This window comes from Mobula hypostoma, chromosome 10, assembly GCF_963921235.1.
Source record: "Mobula hypostoma chromosome 10, sMobHyp1.1, whole genome shotgun sequence".
Lineage (NCBI taxonomy): Eukaryota > Metazoa > Chordata > Chondrichthyes > Myliobatiformes > Myliobatidae > Mobula > Mobula hypostoma.
In genome coordinates this window covers 24,151,221-24,160,954 of record NC_086106.1, presented here as the reverse complement: position 1 = coordinate 24,160,954, position 9,734 = coordinate 24,151,221, and the positions used below count along the sequence as shown (strand labels likewise).

At 39.3% G+C, this 9,734-nt stretch overlaps 1 gene segment (V, D, J or C); it reads right to left on the bottom strand.

The window, feature by feature from the left end:
- Positions 1-1,250: 1,250 nt before the first annotated feature.
- LOC134352454 (T cell receptor alpha variable 1-1-like) lies at positions 1,251-1,775 on the bottom strand. The segment is given in 2 exon segments: positions 1,251-1,633; positions 1,721-1,775. Coding segments are annotated over 2 exon segments (438 nt in total).
- Between the last annotated feature and the right edge of the window lie 7,959 nt (positions 1,776-9,734).

Sequence of the window (9,734 nt, the reverse complement as noted above, 5' to 3'; positions counted from 1 at the left end):
TAAAACCACCTTTTTTTTTAACGTCCGACACTGATTTCCTCTATAAATATCATTTTGCATTTTCTGTTCTCCAAAAGTAACTCATTTCTTCCTATGCAGCTCCATTTTTTGAACGAGGATCTCAATATCCCTGAGAACCGTGTGCCCCTGATGATGTAATCATTATTATTTATTCCGACAGTCATATAGAAACTTTGTACTTTAAATATTTTACATTTAGTTGTCTCCCACTTACTAAATTTTCCTTTGCTAGAAAATAGCCTGTCTCAGTTAACACTGGCAACATCATCTATCATACCATCAGAAGTGGAATTTCTCTAGTTGAAAGCATACCACAGTGACATGATCTATAATTTTCCATAATTGTGTTGAAGCTAATGACATTCCTATCACTAGATGCAGCGTTACCCTACACAGACCACTGTCAGCAGTCATGTTTCATTCCCAACAAACACTTCTATTATCTTCCTCAATGGTAATGTTCATCATCTTATTTTACTCTCCTTTGAGAAGCAGACGATCCATCCCAGGGAAGGCCAGACAAATGCCTAACATGTCAAATAAACATCATATGCTGTTCTGCGTTTATTTTTCAAATGGTACTTCTACAAATTCAATCACATGTGAGAGTTTATTAAATGTGTTCAGAGAAGTTTCAGAAACGAGAGAGTGTTCAAAACTGGAATTTCCAGTATGGAATTAACCCGGACGGCGACTGCAGCTCTCTTAACCTCTGCGATCACCAGTTTCCGAACTATATTAAAACTTATACTTGCGAAGCCGAAGGGAGAATTGGCTTTACGTATTTATTAACGAGTACGATCACCGAGCGGCAAATTTTGTTTGAAAGATATAATACGTTATATATATATATTTAACATATTCTCTCTCCACGTTATTCTTGCAGCAACTATGCAAGGAGATTCTGTTTTTCTTGCATACATATCCAAAACGAAGTGTGGGACTTCCTGTTGCAATGTAATTATGCAGAATCTCCTGCCTCTAATATGTATCCATACTGCTGCGGTCAATATTCTAGCCGGACGCTAGAAATCCTGCACCAGGAAAACAGCTTCGCTGAGAAGAAAGGAAGAGTGCAGCTTTCAGTTGTTGCTCGATAAAACGGCCCAATTATCCTCAGTGAGCAGATCCAAACGGTTCTATTGGCTGTTTCTGAAACGCAGCTGCCAGACTCGACCCTGAATTATTCCGTCTTCAATTCAACAGGCACAGTAAGTGCCGCTGAACGCTTACAAGTACCACTCTGCCGCGTTGGAACCGGATGCAGCTGTGAAGAGTAGAAAGATTTTTGTGCGGGCAACGATGCGTTTTGTAGGACTGTGCGACTCTATTGCACAATAATACACTGCTCTGTCCGTGGCTTCGATTCCTTCGATAGTAAACTGGCCGCGTCTGTCCGCGGTAGAGAGATCCAATTTAAAGCGACCTTTGTTTTCTCTCCCAGATATTCTACGCATTATTATATACTCTAGCATCTGATCGGATTTCTGGCGGTACCACATCATGGAATAAATGCTGGATGTGCCATAGGTGCAGTTTATCTGCACGGAATCGCCCTTTAGTGCGGTTATGACAGACGGAGACTGTAGCACAAGTTCCGAGAGACATCGGCCTGTCAACGAATAAAAAACAACAGTTTTTACTGGTATAAACGTAGATGAAGCGACGCGCTTGATTGTACAACATTCTTTGCACTTACCGATTATTAGCGCTAGGCAGAGATGAAATAGTTTCAACCTCTCCGAGCTGAACATTTTGGTAATTACCGGCTTCTGTAGTAATCGGCAGCCTCACAGTAAACTTATTCAGGTAATCATGTCAGCTTTTGAACGAGTGACAGCTCACTAGAAGAATTGATTACTGCTCAGGGATTGGCTGTAAATGTTCAATATTGGTCGATGACATGGAGATCGCATTACCCCTGCGTGGGCGTGATCAAATGAACAAGCATGTTAAGGAATGCATAAAAACATATATATAACGAACGGACGAACTACTGTCAAAATTTGGTTCTCTTTATATGTGGCAAGACTCCAGAAACGCACCTAAAGAATTGAATAGAATTGACATTACTGCTTACGTTGTTCATATACATGAGAAGCAAAAATTATTACGTTACGTCTACGGCTAATTGTGCAATTTGCAATTACTAATGTATATTGAATTGAGACCAGCAAAACACAGACGCTAATCTATGGTAATGCATCAGTCATCCGTCAGTATGCCATCGAAGAGCACTTACGATTCTTATGTGTCTATGGTATTCAATTTACAGCAGGCGGGTACATAATTAATCAATGACTAGAGAAGCTGTCAATGGGGGTCGAGATATGCCGTTGTCTTCCTACAGGGGATCAAAGGGGCAATGAATTTAACGCTTTTCGATTCTTGTAATTGTATTTGCTGTTATTACGTGCATTCAATGCATGCAGGCAATTCACAAGGGAATCGAGTGATATGGAGATTTAGAGAATAGCATTCCAGCTGAACTGATAACAGGGATTGAGATGCTGCTGTGCACTGCCTTCGAATCCAGCTTTTCCAGGAAGCTGTGTATAAGACAGCAGCTCCTGCATCATATCTGGCATCCCGTTCCACGTTCCGTATTCGTAAAAATGCTGAAAAGAGACAAGGAATAAGTCGAGGTATTTTCTCGAAAACTATTCTGGAAATTGCATGCGGATGATGTGCGTTCAAGTAAGTTTCTGGCACTTCATTCCGAACGACAGCGTATTTAACCTAGGCCGTTGCTTGCCAGATTATTACTTTATTACTAGACACTATATTGCAAATAATGGTTCTTTTACGCTCCTCTAATGTAGTGCCAACTACTCAATACGCTTTCATAAGTAGCAGGACCATTGTTACAGAGAACTACAGAAAGAAAATGATTTTTGAGAGCCCGGAATAACTGAACAGTAGCATCAAGACAAAAGTGTTCCATATCCACAGAAAGAAATTATATAATTCCGCAGGCTTTTCTCAAAACTTCCTTTCTTGAAGAAAACTTGTTTTTTTTTAATTTTTTGCAAGATTTCTCTGTCTCAATTATTTATAGAGTCGCACAGTCTTAGAGTGTTACCACACAAGTTCAGTGAGTTTTTGTTCCTTTCATTGATGTTGAAAGCCTGCCCAACAATTAATCCGATTTTTTTGCTTTCAGCCCAAATCTCTCCGATAGCCGCCTTTCGTTAATCTAAGCAACTGCAATTTGATTAATAAAAACAACAGAAATTAACCAATCACCTCCGTTGGCATAATCGATATATTTAGGAGCCTGAAAGTGAATAAGTGGCCAATCAGGTCGATATATATTTTCCTCTCTTAGAGGCAGACCACGTCCACTTGCTTTGGATTCACATTTACTCAAGGAAAAAAAAAGGATGCATCTCAGAAATTCTGTATCCCTCTCAAAACATTTAACTTTTTTTTTTTAACTTCGTTCGCTCATTCTCCTGCGTTCTGCGGATTAAAAAAAAAATTGACATTGATTATTGGTATTGTAGCCATTTGGGCCTTTACGTTTCCCCGGCCAGGACAGTTGATTCCACATTTCCTCTGGACAATTTTAATTCCCATATATTATCATGTTTCTAAAATGTTTTATATCCCTATGCATGAGTTGATTGTTATTATAATGGACACGGAGGAGAAATCAGAGGGTAAGTTAGGAAGGGAATTGAACAGAGATTGAATCATAACACCGGGAAAGAGAAAATAAAGAAAATGAGGCTATCGGCTGATTATATGGAGCATAGATTACACTGAATATCGTTCTCTCAACACAGGCTTCTGAGAGTAGTTATCTAACAAACTGGGCACTGGGGATACAAATCTCAAAGTTTATATGTCAAACAATGATGAAAATTTCTGTTTAGGATTTCAGGATGGCCTGATTCTCGAAATTTGATAGCTTGCTTCATTTTCATCAATTGTGTTTGTTTTTTTTTAGTTTCATTCTTCTTTGAGTACATGGTTGTAATATTTTCTAAGGCACCGCGTTCGTGCGCAGAATGTTGTCTTATGGCAAATCTATAGATAATTAGCTAACACAAAAAAGCTGACATTCGAAACAGAATAGCGAATGTTGAAAACCTATATACCAAGCTAGTAATTCTGGAGATTCTAACATGGCAGTAGTATCCGAGGAAGGACTTAAAATTAGTCATAAATATTATTAAGCATAAACGATATGCATGCTTTTCTTTAATACGCGTTTGGACGTAGATGTCAGGTTGGGAGTGATTATGCTGATGACATTTCACTTTGAAGCGGTTGTCTGAAAATGCACGTTGTCTTCAAGTATATTTTATTTCCACAAAAGACATGAAATCAAATATTCACCGGGATATATCTCTGGCCTAGAATCTAATCTGTAGCACAGCGGTGAAAGTGGAAATTCCTGATCGTAAGCTCTGAATGAGCAGGCGAATTATTACCTTAGAGTTCGACCAGCTGCTAATCGTATGCTGCCCTCTGCTGGAAGCTTTGTGTGCGACTTTTGCATTCAATGTTCTGCAGAAATTGTTCCCATATCTTAAACAATGAAAAAACATAGAGTATATATTATCGAGACGCTGCGGAGGTCAACAAATTGATTTAATATCTGTAGAGAAACAAATATTCCATGAAAACAGGAAAGCATTGCCAACATGTGCGATACTCCACAGAATGCAAGTCGAATTTATTCAGAGAAACAGAAGTTTTGGTTGTTTTTTTCGGGAAAAGCCATTCTTCTCAATAAACAACAAAAAAAAAATCTACACTTTCAGGAAGCCTGTACTCCCTTTGTTCCTTACGGTGCAAATAGAATCTTCTTGCTCGTCATATCCTCTTAAATCAGTTTTATTGTTTTCTCAAACCTGTTGGCAACTAACCTCTACCCTTATCTTATTTGGCTCCAGATCATTCTTTTCACATATTAATTTCCAGCATCTTGAACCTCATTCTTCTCTCCCTGTCACAATCTTTTTCTGTCGCTACACTGGCATTCTCCTCTCCATCTCACCACATGTGGCATTTTAAATATCTCTTTATCTTTCCTGAAATATAATCCTCCTCACATAGTCTCCCAAATCAGATAATTTCCCTCATGTACTATCCTTGATCTAGCCATTATCCCGTCGTCTGCTATCTGCCTCGTGTCCCACTTACTCTTTCTCAGTTTGCCTGTCTTCCAGCTAAAGACTTGATCCGGGTACTTTATCCCAAATATTGAAAATTCTTTCAACTCCACAGATGCTTCGATTTAAAGTCCACCAGTAGCCGCGGTACATGATGTAATATGGTGAAGAAACTGCACTACAGAACAGGAGGTTGCTACCAGTTTTAGATGACAAGTGCTAGCACAAGCGACTGGATAATGAAAGGCATAGATAGAGTAGACACGGGATACCTTTGTTAGGGAGGAAATTCTAATACCACTGGCAACACATTGATAATGAGAGAGGTTATGTGCATACGGGATAGAAGTTGTTCGTTTTTGTTACTTGGAAAATGACCAATGTCTGATACGCTGTACTCGGCATGCGAGAAGAGACAAATGCATTAGAGGTTTTCAAGACTCATTTAGATCTGTACACAAATGTACATAATATGCAGGGACCTGCACATTATTTAAAAACGAAAGATTAGTCCTGATTTACCATTCCAGCTGTTTCACACAAAATTGTGGCAAAAGGGCCTATTCCTGGTCCGAACTGTGCTCAGTTCATCGTTGTATCCACACAACATCGGGGCACGTAGCATAGTGGTTACCGCAACTTATAATTTATAGCGATGGGTTCAATTCCTTCTGCTGACTCGAACGACTTTTACGTTCTCCCTGTCACTGCGTGAGTTCCCTCCGGGTGAACTGATTTCTCCCCATATTGCAAAATAATTGCAAACTATTCGGGCAAATGGTCATCGTAAATTGTACCGTGATTAGACTAGTGTTAGATCGGTGAATTTACAGGTGTTGTGGTCTGAATGGTTGGAAGGCCATACGCCATGGCGATGGCAAAAAAAAACGTAAATAAGCATATATATATAAAGATAGATGGATAGATAGATAGATGGATCAATAAATAAATGATTATATGAATGAATGAATCAATGAAAGAATAAATAGATAGATAGATAAATAAATAAATACAGCAATGTATAGATAGATAGATAGATAGATAAATAAATGGATGGATGGATGGATGGATGGATGGATGGATGGATGGATGGATGGATGGATGTTTGGGTATTTCCAATACTGTGCACATATTGGGAAGTCTTGGACATTCCAGATGCATGAATTCAAAGGAGGGCAGTACGCCAAATTATTGGTGATATATGGCACTGCAGAAACTGAAATCTGCGGAGACAATCTATCTGCTGGAAAATAAACGCTGTGGATCAAACAGCATTGCTCAGAGATCAAAATGTCGCCGTTTACTTTTGAGGTACGACATCGTGAAAAAAATATTTAAGAGAGAACATTTGCAGTAGAAATTGGAGCATTTCATACCAATGAGTAGTGTAGAATAATACACAGGTATTGTCAGAAAGCGGAGCTACCCGGAAGAGATGATAGATAATGTAAGATGAATTGCAGATGCAAGCAAAAAAAAAAGAGAAACATTTGGTAAAGTGAATTCGTAGTCAGTTTCTGATTTCGTTCCTGAAAAACTAATTAATTTGACTTAACTATTTATTAGTTATTCCCACTTTCTTTGGCTACAGTTAACTTCCAAAGCTCCGTATTCAATTATCCTCCGATCTCATCTGTCTAGTGTATGAGCCACACTCTGTGAATTTGTGACTGTATCGTCCCTTGCTAAGCCGTGCATAGCGTATATGTGTATGATTGAGTATTTAACTCTAACTATCTTTGATCAACTGTGTTTACACGAGGATTGGGTACTTGTGTTGGTGTTTGTCTTCTCCTCTGACGTGCAATGAGCATGTGCTCGCAGCCAGCAAAAGACACAAGAGGGGGCAATATGCTACAACTAACAACACGCTTTTGCGGACGTTAATAATGCTGATGAAATAATAGGTTGCCCATGTAGTAGGTTCTAACGAAGTAATTACCACTTGAAACATCAATAAGGTCCCTCTACGCAAAGATGGCGTCGACCTGATGGATATCTTCTGCATTTTGTTTTCATAGAATATAAATTTGGGGTAAAAAAAAACAGCAAATGGTCCATCACTCGGTCAACTATGAGAAACCAAGCAAATTCACATAATAAAGACAAAATAAACAAGCTAATTTAGTATCTCTCGCCTGGCCTGCTGCGTTCACCAGCAACTTTGATGTGTGTTGCTTGAATTTCCAGTATCTGCAGAATTCCTGTTGTTTGCTTTTTTAAACTGATTTAGTCTTAAATTTGCCATTCCTCTCTTAGAATATCCATCTTCCAATCTAAACGCTTCTTTATGACCCTAGGGTTTACATATTCACTACCATTACCAAAGCATATCCCAGGCACCACTGTCTGTGGAAAAGGCAGTTTGTCCTGCGCATTGACTCATATAGTCAAATAGACAAAGAAGAATGTGTCCAGTTCTGTACAGCCTATCAAACTGAACCAGGATTATAGACCCATGCACTCCTACCATATATTTAAATATCCCAAAAAATTCCTATATGATTCATTTATATCGCATCAATCACTTGTACTGACAACTGGTTCCACACTATAACCAATATCCGAGTGAAAAGAAATTCCACTCATGATCCTTTTAAGCATTTTATGGTTTATCCTTCATGCATGAGCTCTCACTGCCGTCTTACACAGCCTAGTTAAAGAGTCTGCATGCAATTTCCTATCCGTACACCTATCAATAGTGTATATGTTGATAAAATCTCTCTTCAATCATCTGCTTCATAGGGAATGAATATTTAACCTATTTACTCAATCTCCATTACCCAACAAATTATCCCTGTACTGCTTGAAATAAATGTATGTGTGTGTATATATATAGAAATATATTCCTCTAGGTCGGTGATATAAGCTGCACACAACAATCATATTAGGTTTTATATTAGGTATATAGATAATTCGATAACTTCAACATAACATCCCGAGATCAATACTTAATACATTGATTTATGAGGAAATGAGCCCTGTAAATTAATTATTGACCTGCATTCTCAGGTCACTTTGTTTTATCGAAATCGTTCTTGTCTTTGTTCTATGTGAAAGGTGTCTGGTCGGTCTACTGTGGAACAACTCACTCCCATCTGCATAATGTTTAATATGCCATTTTCAGCCCATGATTCCAGCTGGTCCAGATCACTCTGCAATCTTTGGTAGTGTTCCTCGCTGTCTGCTGCTCCCCTAACTTTGGTTTCGTACGCAAAGTTGCCGAGCCGGTAAACCACATGACCCTGTGATTGTTAGTGCAGATGATAACAAACCAGCGAATATAGCATGATCGCTGCGGCACTCCTTTAGTGAGAGACTCAAGCATCTGCTGGCAGCCTCTGCCTTCCTCCGTACGGAAAATGTACAATGCAATTTACAACTTCATCTTCAGCTCCGGGTAACTTAACCGTCGTGGTAAACCTCCGTACAACTGATTGCGCGTTGACTAGCTGATGGTCATATGGATACGACCCACTGCCTTCTATTCGCCAACATTCATGATAACTTCGTCGCCGAGCTATATTACACTGTCTAGACACAACGTACCATCTACAAACCCATGCCGACTCTTGCTAAACAGTCTCCGTCTAACGATGGATACTCATATATACAGTGACTCAGAATAACTTCCACAGATTTTCGCCTGGACTGATGTCGTATTCACCGACTTATAATTTCCTGGCTTTCCCTCACCATTGTATAAAGAGCGGAGCAATATTGGCTTTCCTCTAACACCCATCCAGGAACTCAGTTATCGCTCAGGAAGCCCATTTTCACCGACGCTTCGATTACAGACTCCGTCATCTTCTTCAGGAATGATCCCAAGTCATGTCTAGTCCGTTGGATATATTTGTAATACCCTGGGGAATCTTTGACTGCTGATGGAATATCTTTTTGTAGAAGTAGTATTTGGGTTATGGCTAGCGATAAGGGATGCTTTGGAATGTGAGCTGGGTCATTTGTTCTGATGGAGCAGAATAAGAAGACGCTGGAGAGAACCGGTCGTAAGATATAACCTGGTGGGGAGACAGTGATTTGATGGAGCCAGTCGCCAGATCGACTGAGGATCGCGTAATTGAGCTCTAACTGTAAAATATAATGGACCATTTTGTGTTTTTTTTTCTATCTTGTTTCTTTTTTTTCCGTTACTTGCCCGTTCGTTAACATTTATAAGTACAAATCCATTAATCTTATGCAATGTTCTCTCTGTTGTTTCTTGCCTCTGAGTTGCAACAGCGTAGCAAATTACACAGAATCCATAAACCGGGGTTTGGAATAGGAGAGCCTGCACAATCTCATGTGTTTGGCTGTATTGGGGAGTGCTTCCCTGGACTCTAGTAGCCATGGAAACCAGCGGGGTTTCACAAATGCCCCACTCTGCTGTCGCTATTAATTGATTAGTCCTCACCCAATCAGGATCATCGTCCCATCCTGTTTACATTCGAATACCTATGCTTACTTAAGCGAGACATTCACCATTGTTAAAATTATTATTATGTTTCATCTTATTACAATTTCTTTTTTTTTCCCTTCATTAAACGGTGTTGGATTCGATTGGCGCAGTACAGTAGTTTTCTGGCTTTGAAG